The 16,565-nt window shown below is 49.2% G+C and overlaps 2 protein-coding genes across 5 annotated transcripts; both read left to right on the forward strand.

Annotated features, from left to right (window-relative positions):
• The first annotated feature begins 85 nt into the window (after positions 1 to 85).
• On the forward strand, positions 86 to 11,959 carry DHDDS (dehydrodolichyl diphosphate synthase subunit). 4 transcript variants are annotated; one of them, XM_080567303.1, is made up of 10 exons: positions 86 to 165; positions 1,466 to 1,544; positions 2,466 to 2,582; positions 3,042 to 3,184; positions 4,054 to 4,170; positions 4,355 to 4,456; positions 5,084 to 5,198; positions 6,862 to 6,969; positions 10,693 to 10,761; positions 11,813 to 11,959. In XM_080567303.1, exons 2-9 carry the CDS (start codon positions 1,482 to 1,484, stop codon positions 10,729 to 10,731), a joined length of 804 nt encoding a protein of 267 aa, XP_080423429.1. In that variant the 5' UTR covers positions 86 to 165; positions 1,466 to 1,481; the 3' UTR covers positions 10,732 to 10,761; positions 11,813 to 11,959. The 4 variants fall into 4 exon arrangements, with proteins under 4 accessions (XP_080423429.1, XP_080423426.1, XP_080423428.1 ...); XM_080567300.1 differs by lacking the exons at positions 10,693 to 10,761; positions 11,813 to 11,959 and adding an exon at positions 8,931 to 10,541; XM_080567302.1 differs by lacking the exons at positions 86 to 165; positions 10,693 to 10,761; positions 11,813 to 11,959 and adding exons at positions 477 to 501; positions 8,931 to 10,541.
• A 406-nt stretch (positions 11,960 to 12,365) lies between these two features.
• Positions 12,366 to 16,113, forward strand: HMGN2 (high mobility group nucleosomal binding domain 2). The gene is made up of 6 exons (XM_080567324.1): positions 12,366 to 12,749; positions 13,510 to 13,554; positions 13,909 to 13,938; positions 14,259 to 14,309; positions 14,671 to 14,766; positions 15,217 to 16,113. Exons 1-6 carry the CDS (start codon positions 12,735 to 12,737, stop codon positions 15,250 to 15,252), a joined length of 273 nt encoding a protein of 90 aa, XP_080423450.1. The 5' UTR covers positions 12,366 to 12,734; the 3' UTR covers positions 15,253 to 16,113.
• The last annotated feature ends 452 nt before the right edge of the window (positions 16,114 to 16,565 follow it).

Genomic DNA, 16,565 nt, shown 5'->3' on the forward strand with positions numbered 1-16,565 from the left:
CCTCCCCCCTCCTTCTTCCCCCTTCATCCCTCGGCGCCCCGCGCGCATGCGCGCGAGCCCCCCTCTCCCCGCGCACGCGCTTCCCGCCCCTGGGCGCGGGCGGGTGACGTAAGCGGAAGGGCGCGGCCCCCTCCTGAGGAGGCAGCGGCGGCGCTGCCGGGCGAGGTAGCGCGGGGGGAGACCCGGGGGTAACCGGGGGGGGGGGCCGCGGGGGGGGCCTGAGGGGAAAGGGGGGGACGGGGGGGAAAAAAAGGGGGACGGGGGGAGCGGGGAGACCCTTCAGGCCCGGGGGAGCCGCCTCTTGGGGTCCCTGCCGCCTCCTTGCCGCTGCCGTCCCCTCAGGAGGCCGGGCCTCGCCCCGCGCTGGGGTCTCCCCTCACGGCGGGGGTGGGCCCGGGGCCTCCCGGCCTTGCTCCGAGGCCGTGTGGGTGAGCTCTCGGCGTCCCCCCGGTGCTCCTGGCTCGTGGGCAGGCGGCTTCTCGGTGGGGAGCGCTTCTAGAGGTGACCGCGTGAGGTTTTAGTGACAGAAGGTTGGGTTTTGTTAGCGGGCAGCGGTGGGGGAGGAGGAGGAGGACGTGCTTTTGACCCGGGTTGTCCCCAGGGAGGGCTGGGAGCTGTAGAAAGAGCCCGAGGTGCGGCTTGTCCTCGCCTGAATGCTTTGTGGCCGCATCTGTGGCTGCGCGCCCCTTCCTGAGGGCACAGGTGGAGAAGGCGCGCACAGAAAGCGTGTGGTCGGTGCGATCTGAGGCTGCTCCTGCTCCTCGCTGGGGGACGGGTGGGTGGATCTGGGCTGTGACCCTGCAGCGCTCCTCAGAACTGCTGTGCCCACCTCTCTGAGGGCTCCAAGCTCAGAGAAATGACGGCAAATTTGGAAGTTCGGCAGGGTCTTGTATTTTGTTAGCTTAAACCAGGTATTAGTGTTTGATGTGTGGGTGATGTGGTTAAAAAAAAAAACAAAACACAACGTTTTTAGAGCTCTTGAGGCTGAAGTTCTCTGTTTGTGAGGGGAAAAAATTCTCAGTGGTGACTGAGCAGGGTGGTTGGTGATGTTGATGGCTGCTTCATTTGAAGGGTTTCCAGCAGAAAAGCACCGCAGGTCAGTTTGGGATCACTGCTCCATGCTGAGCCTGGTGGTAGCCTGGTGCGATGTGAGTGCTTGTTACTGTGGGTGTATACAAACTCACCAGCAATTTCTGCAAGAAGAAGCAGGAGGGATTTTTCCTGCAGCAAGCCGGTAGAGCATCAAGTCTGTTGGCATCCAGCTGGAAAATTCCAGAGCTCGTTTCTGAGCTGTTCGCTTCCCCCATTGTTTGCTTGTCCAAGCACTCGTGCAGGTGACAAAAGGGTCTCCAAAACAGCTACCTTATTTTTCCCAGGTGATTGCATGCAGTGTTGCTTTGGGCTCACATGGAGTCTTCTGTACCTCTAACCCTTTTATTTTCATCTTCCCACCGAAAAACAAAAGGAGCTCTTGGTGAGACATGTCGTGGATCAGAGAAGGCGAGCTGACCATCATAGAGAGATTCTGTGCCAACATAATTAAGGTAAGGAGCGAACTTTGGTTACCTACAGTAATCAGCAATTAGCAGGCTCACCGTGGTTCGAAGTGGAGCTATCTCTGTGACCAATCTGCTGTAGGAAGATAGCATTGCTAGCAAGGGTACATATTAATGCTGGCACTGGATGTACTTCCCTAAGCAGCATTCGGGGATGGAAAATTACTTAAGCTTAGTCTTGCAAATGAGCAGGGCTGCAGGTAGTGCTTGCCAATAATGAGCTTATGCTCCCAGGCTTCCATGTTTTGTGCCCTCGCTGATGAAAGCAGGGCACGGGAAGAGAGAGAGCAGTGAAGTGGTGGGTTATGATCTAAGAAATGAAGCCGGGTTTCTGCTGGCTGGAATAATGAAGCAGTTCCAGGGAAGTTCTGTCCTGGCTCAGCAGAGCCTTAGAACTAGCGCTGCTGCCCTTTTTTCAAAGGGTCTCTCTGCAGGCCTACTGAGGTCAATGGAAGGGAGTTACTTGTCTTAAAGGGGAGAAGGTCTCACGGCTTCACATGTCCTCTCCTAAGTTAACTGCATCTGTGAAAATGCCCCTGAAGTCTGAAACAAAAATACTTGTAACCACAGCAGCATGAAGCTCTGAGCACCTTCCTCTGCACCTGCAGAGAGGTGGTTGTGGCAGTGCTTTTCTGCCTCCTAAGTGCTACGGTTCTCTGTCATGAAACAGAAATGGGGAGGGCAAAGTTGCTTGTAGGTGTAGGCAATCGTCAATACTGAGATGTTTTAGAGGGAGACTAAGCTGGGATTACCAAAGAGGTGATTAGCATCTTTATCTTCCCAGGCTTTAAGCTGTGAGAAACCCACTGCACCCCTAGAAATACGGGGTGCTACCAGGAAGGGTGGGGCTACGCTCCGTGATGCAAGATGTCAGCTTTCTGGTCTGTTTTGTTTGTCCTTACCTTCTAGGCAGGTCCGATGCCCAAGCATGTTGCCTTCATCATGGATGGCAACCGCCGTTACGCCCAGAAGTGTCACGTGGAGAGGCAGCAGGGACACTCGCAAGGCTTTGATAAGCTGGCACAGGTGGGAAGGATGTTTGCTGCCTCTGACTTGTGCTGGAAGTCAGAGATGTGTTCATCAGCTGGCTTTGTTTGCTGCTTTACTGACGTGTTCCGTCCCTTCTCTTCTCTGACGAGTCAGGCCTTGTGCCTGCAGCTGATGTTAGTCGTTTGGGGGCCTGACTTCGGCTCCCTTACTGTTGTTTTGCAGAATCATTCTGATCTCCTAATTTTTCCTCTGTTTTACACTTGATTAAAGTAACTGCGTTGCACATTTGAAGCTTAATTCTGTGATGCAGATTGAATTTATTTGAAAAGGCAAGGTAGGAATTGTCAGCTCTTGATGGTTGTTTCTCCTGATCCAGTCTTAGCGCAGTGGGAAATGACAGGAAGGTTCTAGCAGCTGAGGATATGGGTCTTGCTGAGCTGTCTGATTGTCTGTTTAGCTGGCTCGTGTTTTTAATTATATTTCGTCTCCTTGCAGACGCTGCGGTGGTGTTTAAACCTGGGTATTCGGGAGGTGACTGTTTACGCCTTTAGTATCGAGAACTTCAAACGCTCCAAGGAAGAGGTGGATGGACTAATGGATCTGGCAAGACAGAAATTTAGCCGCCTGCTGGAGGAACAGTAAGAACCCTCTCACGTCTCTTTCCTGCAGGGTGGAACAAAAGCAGATCATCATCATTAAGAGAAACCCATGTGTGGGCACGTAGTGTGTTAAGTCACTTCTTGGAGCTGGACAACTAGTTCACATTGCGCGTGTTGATGGAACTAGTACGGACCTGAGTGAGCGTGGGGGGGATGTTGCAGCGCACTGTTGCACAGTAACTCAGGGGTGTTTGTTTCCCCATGCCCGATGGATGAGGAAAGTGCTGTGTGGAAAGTTTGTTTGTCTGATTGAAGCAAATTGGTAGGGCAGTGAAAGGCACAACTGGAATGAAGTGAAGGAGAGGACTCCCTGGTGCACACGGCTTCATTTGTGCATGGGGAGTCCTGATCTTCTCGAGTTCTGTCTGAGCACTGCAGTACGCCACGATTCAAAGAGGCCGTTTCCCTGTTTTCTAGCCAGCGTGGCCTCTTCATCAGTGATAGACCAGGAATAGTTGTGCTGTTCTGTGGGTGATCCTCAGTAATTCTGCTTTCTGTATTTTTGATTAGTTAGTTGCCTAGAGGCTGTGGTTGTATTTTAAGTTTTACACATGTGGATCTTCATAACTTCGGGTAGGCATGCCTGATTTGTGATTGTTATCTAGCCCTGTGGTTATGTCTGTACCTGAGGTGCCCACGTGGGGAATGATCATTTTCCCTGTAGGGAATGGTTTGGGATGAACAAATCTAAGCCAGTTCTGAACGCCTGACACATCTGGTCATTATGCTTATTTCTAATTCTTAGTTTTGCTAAAGCTGTGCCTGCTGTTTTCGTTCAGTGGCTGTTATGCAAGGCAAATAGGGGCCGATCTGTTTGCTGCAGTCCTCACTCTTGTTGTTGGGTATAGGGAGAACCTGAAGAAACACGGTGTGTGTATCCGCGTCCTCGGAGACCTGCCACTTCTGCCCTTGGATATTCAGGAACTGATTGCCCAAGCTGTGCTGGCAACCAGGAACTACAACAAGTAAGTGATGTATGGATCAAAGTAGCTGGTACGTCATGCTCTCCTCTTTTACTTGAAGGCTGAATACTTGTCAGACACGATACCTCTTTCTTTGTCCTACAAGCACACAGAACTGTTGTACATACACCATTGTCACCTGCTGGCCCTTTACTTTTAGGTTTTCATGACTTTCTTCTCTTTTTAGGTGCTTTCTAAATGTCTGCTTTGCATACACATCAAGGCATGAAATCAGTAATGCTGTCAGGGAGATGGCGTGGGGCGTGGAGCAAGGGCTGCTTGAACCCAGGTAACTCTGGTTTTTCTGTGTGACGCTTCATAGATTAAGACTCTTGCTTCCTGTGATTTATCAATAACCTCCCAGAAACCAGGTGGCTTTTAAATAGATCTTATTAAACCAGTCTGACTGGAGCAAATGACTTAAAGTTACTGTGCAATGTTTGTTTTTTGTTATTTCAATTGCCGTGGTGATAGATACAGAAGAAAAGATCTGTGTCTTAAGTTAAAGTGTGAAGGCAGACTTCATGCCGCAACGCTGGGCTGCTCAGTTGGCAGATTTAGCTGTGAGGTCAAACAACGGGTGAATCACTAACACTGAACTGTTCCTCTATCCTAGAGAAGATGGAGTAGTTAGCTCTCTGCTCCAGATGGAAGCCTCCACAGTCTGTTTCTACCGCTGCCTTATGTTTTAAAGAGCATCGGGGGATGCTCTGGGGGCTGAAAGAGCATTTGGAATGGCCTGTGAAGCAGGTAGCAGTGTCTGTCAGCAAGCTGACAGCTGGCTGTGGTCCAGTCCCAGCCACCCAATTTTAACCTGCAGTCCTGAGTTTATAAAATTATTTAGTAATTCTGATTCAGTAGTGACACCTCCGTCCGCTCAGGAAAGTGATTTTAATGGGATGCATCTGTCTTCCAGTGATGTGTCTGAATCGTTGCTTGATAAGTGTCTGTACACCAGCAACTCCCCTGACCCAGACCTCCTGATTCGAACCTCCGGAGAGGTCCGGTTAAGTGATTTCTTGCTCTGGCAGGTAAAGTTTTTGTTTTTTTCCATAAAATATTCCATCTTTGCCTCAGAGAGTGTTCTGACTCCAGGTGTGATGATGATGAAGGCTCTTAAACTCTCCCTGCCGGTGTTTCCTGGGATGAGGAAATCCCAGGAAGGATTTCTAGAACCTTGGGAGTGGCATTTGTCACACGCCAGCAGCTGTAGGTACTGAAGGTGTAACCTTATAATGTATGTGACTAACCTTTCACCATTTCAGAAGTTTGTTTGACTTTGGTAGTGAAACAAGGCACATTCAGGATAGGTTCTAAGGACAACAAAGTTGAATCAGCATGACTGGGCTGCTAAGCTAAAATGTAGTAACTTCATGAATTTGCAATTGCAGTGTTCAAAGCTGCTTCCATTTCTCTCTCTCCTGTGGTAGGCAATTTTGAATTGTTTGTAATCCGAACTTTGTGGGAGAACCCTTGAGTCGAGCTGCTTTACTTAGTTACATTTTACGTGTGCAGTCTGGAGCCAAAAAACAATTGCCTTTAAGCAACCACATCAAATGTTCCTATTCCAGCTTAACTGGCAAGTTCGCAGAAGTTGTCTGGCCTCAGCTGCGATTGCCTACCAAGGCATCCTTCCCTTCTGCCGTATTCTTGGGCACGTGTTTACCCTGAATGGGTGGGTGTCAGTACTGCAAAGTAACATTTCCCTTGCTCCTCTTGCTGGTAGTTCTGGCAGAGGTGCATTGGAGACTGAGCTTATATGTAAGTGGCGAAGCGTTACTGAGCCAGCCGACGCTCTGGGAGTCTGGCTGGTGTGGTGCCGCTCTCCTGTGCCGTGGTTTTTGGCAGAAGCAGCAGAGGAGAACGTGCGCTTGTGCTCCTGCTTTGCCAGCTCGCAGACCAAAGCGTTGGTCCACATTTCCCTTCAGTAGCGATTGTGTGAGTCCTGACGGCCCCATAGTAGAAGGAAATTGGGCTATTCAGGGTGATTCTGTGGTATCAAAGAAAATGTCCTCACAGTGTTTTTGCATAGTATCGACTCTGAGACTTTTCCTTTAGCATTACAATTTTGAGTCATGCAGAGTTTCTTTAAGTGTTAGATTTTGTAATAATGGTCACGGGAATACATTTACTTGAAACACTGAGGGACTTAGTGGCCAAAATAAGCTTTCAAGTTAAAACCTGACATCTTTCAGCTCTAGGATGTCTGTGGCACACCACAACTCTTAAATTGATTAAGCAGTTTAAATGCCGTGAGTGGGCAGCGAGGAATATCATGAGATGTCATTTGATGAATGGCTTAAATGTCATGTCTTGATCCTCAGTTCATGTGTTATTCCCTTAACACAGCCTTTGATAGTCCGATGTTGCTATTTTAGTTTTATTGTACATCTGTGATGCTTAAGCTATTAAAAATACCTCTAAAGACCAATGTAGCATTAGAGAGTATTCTGCTGGTGATTTTACAGGAATGGGTGACTGGTGTCCTAGCATTACAAACTAATTAGGCTGTACAGTGTGCGATTTCAAACTATCCTGGCTGGTATTTATTTCATTTTAAGTAGAATCTGGTAACACAGGCTAGGTGAAATCTTTATGTGAAAATCGGCATAGCTTGACCAACTGAGCTGTATCTTGGTGACTTTTTTTCCCCGTGCTAGCTGATTAAACCGTTGGTAATCTTGTCTTCTGCAGACATCCCATTCATGCCTGGTGTTTCAGTCAGTGTTGTGGCCAGAATATTCCTTTTGGAACTTGTGTGAGGCTATCCTTCGGTTCCAGATGAACTACAGTGCTTTACAGGTAAGCGAGCCTTAGGGAGATGGAAAGCTCATCGCAGTTACCCGCACAGCAGCAATGTGCTGGACATCAGGTGAGAGTGTGCAGAGTGGAGACAGGAATTATTCACCTAGTGTGTTTAGTTAAGACCTTGTTTCAGTAGCAGCAGCCATTGCCAGATGTGTTGTGTCTCCTATACCTGTGTGGCTTGTTACAACACATTAGCATGGGTACAGACTCCTCTGCTTTCACGAATAACTGAAGAACCTGAAGTCACCACTGTCTCCATTGCTTATTGCCCCTCCACCAGCTGGAAGTATGTCCCCACTCCTCCTCTGGCAGGACAGAACAAGTAAACACTCCTCACTTGCTACAGGGCAAAATCAGGGAGTTTAACTCAAGCCACTTCATCAGTGGTTTCAGTGAAAGCTGCTGAGTTCACTTGGGAACAAGTGTGGGGAATTGGTAGGGGAGGACTTCTCACTCAGAGTAACTGCTGATTACAAGGAGGTGGCTTTTTTTGCATTTGAAATAAGTAATCTTGAAAGCCCAAAGCTAGAGCTTTTGAAACAGCTTACACTGGTGGAGGGGATGTTTGCCAGTTAGAAACAGATGGGGTTAGGGGCTTGACTTGCTGAGAAGCCAGAATGGGTTACAGCAGCTGTGTCTACTTAGGGAGAGTGCTGCTGCGTTCAGGGTGCTGGAGGCAGCTACAATATGGATAGGCAGCTGGATGGAAGGTTTGACAAAGTACAGAAAACATACGGTTCGGAGGCATTTGATAAAGGTATCCTCCTGTTTAATGGCAATCTTCATTTTCCAGTTTGCCTGCTGCTCAGGCGAGTTCCTCACCCCTTAGTCTGTAGGTCAGCTATAACCTGCTGTGGGTACGTGGTAGCCAGCAGGTGCTGGCAGAATTTCACTTTGTCCCGGGGTGGAAGTCTTATTCTGAACGAGCTGGTGATCTTTTCACTTCTAATAAACGGAGCTACAGCAGTGGGGTGTTACCAGTTCAATGGGCTTTCTCTAGCTAGGGATGTTTCTACACTCATTCCCAGCGCAACAAAAGTTTACAGTGCCAGAGCAGAGACTGCTGACACGGACACAGTGAAAGGGTGGTGAAGAGTGGCTCAGGTTCTCATTAGAGTAATTATTACTACTTCCTCATTTGAAAGGCCACTACTCCCCCGTAGCGTGTGCGTGTCAGGTCATGTCGTAGTGACTTCTCTTAAAATGAAAAGTTAATATACCTGCATGCAGGTGTGGGTTTTGTTTGTTTCTTTGTGTGTGACGTGGGTTGCAGGGTAGGGTATCTGCAGTAAGAAGAAATTCAAGTGATGTTCTGCAAAAATACTTCAAATACTTGAAGGATAGGCCAGGATAGCTACTGTCTTTACCTTTCCCCTGCCCATCCTGCTGTGTATAGAGCTGGTAATTTATTAGATTGCAGACGTTTGGGAATGTTGAGCACACTCTTGCTTTTTTTGCTCAAGCTGATTAGCTATTAGCTCCATACCTGATCATCAGCTCGAAGAATTGCTGCATAGATCATTGTTCTGAATCCCCTAAAACCTTTCAGCTGCTGCATGAATAGGATCAAAGATTCAGTGATGACATTGGCAAGCTTATGTGCACATCTGTGGTTTGAAAGTGCTCGCGTACACCGTTCCTCTCTGATTCAGGTATCTGAGGGTTTTTTCCACAATCTGTCATGACCTTTATCTATGTTAACTGTGAGTTAATGCTTTGAGCAGGCTTGTGTCTTGGGGAGAAGGTCCTGAAGGATATCCCTATATTTTCTCTAACTGATCAAGCAGGCTGCCTTGAAGTAGGGGAGGCACACACAGAGCCACTCTTCATTTACCCTACAGATTGATTGCCAAGCAGAGGCTGTTTCTTCCATAACCTGTGCTGCCTTACATCTGCACCACAGATGAGCTGAAAGGCCTGGTAAAGTGCTAACGCTCTGCTGCTTTTCACTCTAGAAGGCCAGAGACTCCTACATGGAGGAAAGGAAGCAACAACAGATGGAAAGGGATCAGGCTTATGTGACAAAGAAGCTGCAGCAGGAGGGTTTTGCATCCCATGGAGACTCTCAGCGTCGACGGACACTGTTGCAGAAATGCACCGCCATGCGGGAGGAGAGAATCCAGGGCTTCCTACAGGCACTAGAGCACAAGAGAGCGGACTTCTTTGAAAGATTGTGTACAGTGTCTGCATGACATAAGTGCTGGGTGGTTCTTGGGAAGACAGTTTTTAATCCTGTTAGAGAGAATATCTGCTGTCCAGAGAAATTCACTTGGTGTGGTTCTGCTGTGGGGATGCAGGGCTGCTACGGGACTTTACATCCCCACTGGCACTGTCCGAGGGCAGGGACAGAGTACTGTGAACCTTCCTAGTTCTGTGAATGCTGCTGAGGAAAGTAATGCCGTCCTTCTGTCTTCTCTCCCTGCCCCTGACGATAGAGCATCCTGCTGTATCTCCGCTGCTTGGTACTTCAGAGGCCTGGTGGTTTTGTGACAAGTTAACTAAAAGGAGCCTTGCGTTCTGTTAGGCTCCTCGGGAATTGGCCCAGGTTACCGATTTCAGTCATGTTAAATCAGCCTGGGCTTGAATTCTTTCTGTGACTTTGCAGTAGCAAATCCTCCAGTGAGATTTCCTCTGCTGTCCCATCCCATTTCCTTTTTGAAGAGAGAGGATTATTCCTGGTGTATAAGGGAGCCCTGTGCCAAGCACTGGCAGAGATATTTCCCACTGCCTACTTCGGGCATCTTGCCTTTTCCCCACCTTATTATGCTGGTTTTGATTTATCTGCTCTGGGCTTCCAAAAAGCTAAAGCAAGGTGTTGTCAGCCTTGCCATGAAGGAAAAAGGATACTCCAGAGCTCCATCAGGCCCTGTGATCCCTTTTCAGCAGTGTTGGGGGGGAGGAAACCCAAATGCTGGCTTCCAAACCCGGCTGGAACACACTGACTATGCTGAGGGAAAGAAGGGGGAAGGGTCCAAAGAGGCAAAGAAAAACAATTGTTTGGGAATTAACCTCATGGCTTAAAAAGGAAAAGAAGTTAGCTTAAACCAGGGGTTGGATGCGGTGTGCCAAATTCCTCTGAGACCTCTACAGCTGTGACTTAACATCCACCATCCATTTCTGGGGAATGAGGATGGGCTTAGTTCAGGAATACAGGAGCCAAAACCAGCCTCTGACCCCAGCCAAAATGATGCAGAAGTGATATAGCTGATTTTAATGGGAGTGGCCGGAGCAGCTGTGGAGTGTTACTTCTCAGTTCTCTATTAGCAGGGAGGTGGACTAGATAATTTCCAAGACTCTTTCTGTCTCTTAATTTTTCCTGGTTTCCGTCCCCACAATCAAAATAACAGGAAATGTCTTGCTTTTGTTACTGATGCACGTGCAGGTGCAGCAGTATCAGCTATTGCTGTTTTTAAAGTATTCTTTTTTTAACCTCCAGGTGAAAATGAGAAAATGCAAATTTAAGACTTAAGTGCTGCAAACTCAGCATTTTGAATGTGATTGTGAAGAGGGTAACTACATTGTCAAACCGTGAATAAAGCATATTCATACCAAACTATTTAAAAAAAGAAGTGAACACTTAAAACTTCATAGAGCTTCATATTCGTAGGTGTCATGAAGTTGGCATCGAGGTCTAGTACATCGTTTAACCTGTGACAGGCTCTTCATCTGGTTCCGGTTAGACTGGAAAAAAATTTGAAGGCTGTGTTCTCTTTACAGTTGTGTGAGCAATTTGCTGGTATCCCAAGGCCTGGCTGAATGGAGCTCTGTGCACGTACATCCTCTTGTGTAAGTAAGCAAACAGTAGCTTGGATGAAGGGGGCCAAGGTGAAGGGAGCTGTCAACTTCAACTCCTGCTCTATTTTATTTTGTCTGCACGTTTTGGGAAGTTCTCTGTGGAAATACTTTGTACTCTCTATGAGATGAGCGCTCTCCAGTCTGCTTTGCCAGGCAGATACAGGGAGACTGGTTCTACCCAAGGATGCATTTTTGCCTTTTTAAAAAAAAAAAAAAAGCTTTTGGTTGTTCTCATGTTGTGGGTGACCAAACTGCAGTGGTGGCTTTCCAAAACGGAGTATAACTGTTGCAGGTGTGGTAACTGAAGGCTAGGAGTTACAAAAGGTTTGCAGGGAAAGTTTTAATCCCTTTCTTTGCTGTTGTGGGGGAGGGAAGAGGGTGTCAGTTCATCAAGCAGTGGAAAAAGGCTTGTTACCTCTGAGTTTTATTCCCCCTGCATCAGTTATTCTAGTGAAATACAAACTTTCACTGTAAACCTTGCTTCCCTAGAGGTTGTGGTAAGTTACAAAGGCAAACTCTGAGTTTTCAGGAGCGCAGCTTTCCAGTCAGTCCTTAAATGACAGTTGTGGAATGAGCTACAGGCTGCTTGCAGTGAGAATTCAGCTTCCTAATTCGTGTTTATATGGTGAGGGTGTTGGTAAATCAGCACAGCTGGGGAAGTGTGCTCTCCTTGCATTTGAGGTCTGGAAGAAGCCTGAGAGCTTACCTGGTGGGGAAGGGGAAGCGCACTTGTGAAGCCGCTCTTCTGGATGAGATTCAGTTAAAGGTGTGAAGCTGGGGCAGGAGTGAAGGGAATACTTTGTAATTGGGTTTGTAGCAAACATTTGGTACCTGTGCCCAGGTGTGAGGAAGGGCTCTGGGGGGAGCCCGGCTCTGGGGGTCCCTCAGCGCAAGTAGCGGGCACTAACTTCTACCACCTGTGTGAAGTGCTCTTGGGGAAATTTCCTGCTCTTTCGCTTTTGCGTTTATTTTTGCTTTATCCTCTCCTTTCCTTCAGCTTTGGCCGCGACTCTCCCCTCCTTGATTTTTTTTGTTTTCACAGGAAAGAAGAGTGCTAACGCCCATTTTCCAGCCCGGCAGCGGGGTGGCGGTGGCAGAGGAAGAGGAGGAGGAGGAAGAGGAAGAAAAGGAAGAGGATGGGGGGGGGGGGGGGAGGAGGAGGATGAAGATGAAGCGGCCGCGGGTGCCCGCGGAGGTGCTGAAGAACAGCTCCCCTCACCTGCACACGGAGCCGGGGGGGGGGGGGGGAAGCCCCCGTTCCCCACATCGCCCCCCCCCCCCCCCCCCCCCCCCCCGCAAACCCTGTTGCGTCGCTGCAGTTCTGTGCCCTCCCCCCTTTTAAATTCATTTATTTATTAGTATTTTTTTCCACCGCCCCCTCCCCAGGGCCCTTCCCGCCCGCGGGGGCCGGGCGCGGGGGCAGGCGGCGGCCGCGGAGCGCCGTGAGGGGAGGGAAGGGGGGGGGTGAAAGGGGGGGGGGGGGGGGGCTCGAGGCCCAGTTGCGCGCGCGCCGCCTCAGCGGCTCCCTCCCCTGCCGGCCCCCCCCCCCTCCCCTCCCCATCCCCACAGCCCACGTGACCGGCGCGGGCCAATGGGCGGGCGGGGCGGCGGGGATCCGGCTGGAACCGGTTGGGCCGCGTCCGGCTCTATATAAAACTTTATAAACACCCGATTCAAATTAGTGGGGTCGGCAGCCAGCGGAGCGAGCCGGGAGGCAGCCCCGCCGCCCGCCCGCCCTCCCGCCTTCCTGCCCGCCTGCCCTCCGCGCCGCCGGCCTCTCCCCGCTTTCCCCCTCCCCCGCTCTCCTCACCGCCGCCGCCCCGGCCCGAGCGAGCCCGGCTCCCCCCCCCCCCCTCCTCCGCCTCCTCCTCCCTCCGCCCCCTCACGCCGCCCAGCGCGCTCCTCTCGCTCGCTCTCCCCTCACACACACACACACACACACACAACACACGCCGCCCGGAGCCATGCCGAAGAGAAAGGTACGTGGCACCGGGGCACCGGGACCCCTTCCCCCCTTTCCTCCCCCCTCACCCCCCCACAGCGGGGGCCTCCCTCCCTTCCTCCCCCCCCCCCCCACACACACACCGGAGGGGGGGGGGGCGGGGGGGGGAGCAGTTTGAGGCGCGTAGTCCCGCCCCCCCCTCCCTTCGGGGCGGTAACGGCTGCGAGGCGGCGCGCGAGCGGAGGCCCCGGCGGGCGCTGAGGGGAAGGGGGGGGGGAGCTGAAGGGGGGGGGGGGGCGGGGCGGCGGGACCGTTGCCGGCCGCGCGCGCGCTCGCTCTAACGGCTGAGGGGAGGGGAGGGGCGCGAGCGCGCGCAGCCGGTCCGATCCGGCTGGTTTTGGCGGGAAGGGGGGGCCTGAGGGGAAAGGGGGGGGGGGGAGGCTCCCCTCCCCTGCGAGGAGCGCGAAGGGCGGGAAGCGGCTCGCGCAGCCCCCGGGCGGCTTTGCCGCCAAAACCCGTGAGGGGAGGGGGGGGGGGAGCGGGGAGCGGGGCCTCGCTGAGGGGGCGGCTCGGCCCCCGCCTCCCCGTGGGGCGGAGGGGAAGGGGGGGGGGGGGTGCGCCGAGTTTCCGCCTCAGCCCGGCCTAAGGCGAGCCCCCCCGCCCGCTGTGGCCTCCTTGTAGCCCCCCCAAATCCCGGGGAGAGCCCCCAGGGCCCAGCACCCCCCCCCCCCCGCAGCCGGTTAGAGCGAGCGCCCCCCCCGTTAACTTGTTGCCTCCGCTTCTCTTTCACGCTCTAGGCTGAAGGAGATACCAAGGGCGATAAGGCCAAAGTTAAGGATGAGGTAAGAAGTTGGGTGTTTTCGCCAAAGTTGGGTCGTAAAGCCTTGGAAGGCAAGGTTCAGGTCGATTGTCAGAAAGATCCTTGAGGAGACGGGGATTCCTCCTAATCCGTAGCGGCCCTTCCAAGCGTTAGCTGCGTCGTCTGGGCTTAAGCATGAAAAAACTATTTCACTATTGTTAGTTATTATTAGGAGTGATGTAAACAGGATATTCTCGTGCTCCGTGAGAAAGGGAAAAAAGTGAACTAAAAACTTAGAAATTACTCCTGGGATTTTATTACTTTGAGATCAGACTTTGTGTGTTTGGATGGTTTACGTTTCATCACGTTAAATTAAATAATTTCTCTTTTCAAACAGCCACAACGGAGATCGGCGAGGTTATCTGCTGTGAGTATTCTCTTGCTGAGCAGAGATGTCACAACATTTAATAGCTTTAGGCTCGAGTATTAAATACTGCATCTGTGTGAGAACTGTAGGTATTCTGGAGAGACGCATTGTTCAGCTGAAAGAAAGTTATTAGCTTAACAAACTGCCCCATTGTGTAGTGTTATGGGAGTGGCTGAGCAACTGACAAATCAAGTAAGTGCTTTGATTTCAAATGTTTCAATTTGCTTTCCTAAAAATAAACCATCTGGGGCTGAATTGTAAAAACAAATGCCTCTTTAAAAATAATTTTAATAATACAAGAGTCTTTTTTTACTTAACAGAAACCCGCCCCTCCGAAGCCAGAGCCTAAACCTAAAAAGGCAGCTCCAAAGGTAAGTTGTTGTGTTAGCGCCATTATTGAGAGGAAAATAGGTTACGAGGCTTGGATTTGTCTGTTGACAGAACTTTGAAGTGTATCTAGTCCCGAAATCTAGCTGCATCGTCACTTCTATAAAGTTGCAGTGAAAACTTCTGTATTTTACAAAACTTGAATAAAAAATACCGAAGAGTGATTAAGTACAAGAAGACCCTTCTCAGTTGTTATCGATCTCTTAAATACATGAACACTTGTGTGTTGCGTTCTTTTCAGGCCGACATCCAATGTTGATTTTACCATGCTGGTTTTTGGATTCCTGTGGCTTAGTGATTGGATGTTGGTAATTGTAATGGTGTGTGTCATCTTGTGTTTGACAGAAGAGCGAGAAGTTGCCCAAGGGAAAGAAGGGGAAAGCTGATGCTGGCAAGGAGGGAAACAACCCTGCAGAAAACGGAGATGCCAAAACAGACCAGGTATAACAGCAGGTCTAGCAGCTTGAGTTACAACAGCAAATTAATTTTTTCCCTATCAAACAAAGGCAGGTCTAGGCTTGTGCTAATGAAGATGAATTACTGCTTGAGTATTTAGACCTGTCGCTTGTGACATTAACAGTACGTCCACGGACGCAGAGGGCTGTGTTGCCTGGTCAGTAATGAGTTAACATTGTCTGTTTGCTAGTTGAAGTTGCTGTATGAAAAGTTACTGTTCTGCCTTGTTCTAAAATCACATAAAGTTAGCACTTCATAAAGCAGCTCCCGGTTGCCTTTTGCACTGCTTTGAATGTTAGACTTCATTCTGCTAAGAGTTATGGTGGTACAGCCCAGATAAATTTCTTCTGTTCAGAGAATTGTTACTCAGGAGGAGGAATTTTGTTTGGTGCAAGTGTGTGGTGTATATTGACCGGTTCCCCCTTTTTCTTTTAGGCACAGAAAGCCGAAGGTGCTGGTGATGCCAAGTAAAATGTGTGAATTTTTGATAACTGTGTACTTCTGGTGACTGTACAGTTTGAAATACTATTTTTTATCAAGTTTTATAACAATGCAGAATTTTGTTTTACTTTTTTTTAAGCTATGTTGTTAGCACACAGACCGCTTCGTTGTTGTGTTTTGAGGGGGGGGGCAGTGGGGACAAATGTCACTTAGTCTATTTCTTGGAACCTAAATTTTAAAAGTAAAAGTTTACCCCCTCCCCAGTTTTTGGAAGAAGGGCTCTTCCTGAATAGAGGAGGAAGGGTTTCCTTAATGCTGCACGTCTGTTTCGTGAAGTGCATCAGAGTGAACGCTGAAGCTCCCAAGACGCCTGTTGCCAACTTCCAACTGCAGTTTGTATTGCCCTCTGTGTTCCCTTTCGTGTCCTCAGTTTTTTGCCTAGAGCCTATCACTCCGAAATACAGCAAAAACGGCATTTTGGGACTTGCCACTCTAAATGCATTGTCAGGTGATCCCGGACTTGTGGTGTCTAATTTGGGACATAATAGCTCTAAAAGGAGCTGCATTTCCTCTTTTATATTGTGGATCTTCAGATTAAGAAATCTGCAGTTTTAATTTTCTCAAAGTCAGGGTAGATTTGTGAAGAGTTGTTAAACAACATGCTAAATGTGAAAGTGTCCACCCTCACTCTAAACTTTTCCCTCTACAAGTATGAAATGAAGATTCTTCAGTTTTATAGCAACTTTTACGTTTGGGTAGTCCATGAAGGGAGGGGAGTTTGACAGTTGTTGTAAAATGTTGCAGATTGTAGCCCATGTCCTGCCTAAATTACCATGATTGTTTATGAAAAGTACCTTTAATAAAGCTGGATACGGTTTGGCTTGGACTGTTCTTAATGCCTTTCTAATTTCTCTTTGCCATTATTTCATCTCTGATGTGGTTAAAAGACTTTTGTTTTAAGTATCTGAGTTCAGATAATTAATGCATTTGTAATTCACAAGGGAAAAGCAAGGTTTCTGTACCTAAAAGCTAGGTAAGGTAACTTCACTGCAGGTTGGTTGGAAAGTCCTGACTTCCTGGGAGGCCCAAAATGGAGCGTGTAAGTGAATCTCCTGAGATAATTTATCTTTGTTATCGCTTAAAAAGCAGCGGCTATAGTGTTGTAACTACACAAAAGGGGGAAGAACACAGCAATCTTTCAGTTGCTGCAAAGAAAAAATAAATTTTGGTAAGGTTTTCTTTGTAGTGAAGCGAGAACTAGTTCCATAAAACTGATTATGTGTTAGATTTGCTTGAATGTTGTTGCTTCTGCTAATCAAATACAGGCTTTGCTGTGGTGTAGT

This window comes from Anser brachyrhynchus, assembly GCF_964034855.1.
Source record: "Anser brachyrhynchus genome assembly, chromosome: 24".
Taxonomy (NCBI): domain Eukaryota; kingdom Metazoa; phylum Chordata; class Aves; order Anseriformes; family Anatidae; genus Anser; species Anser brachyrhynchus.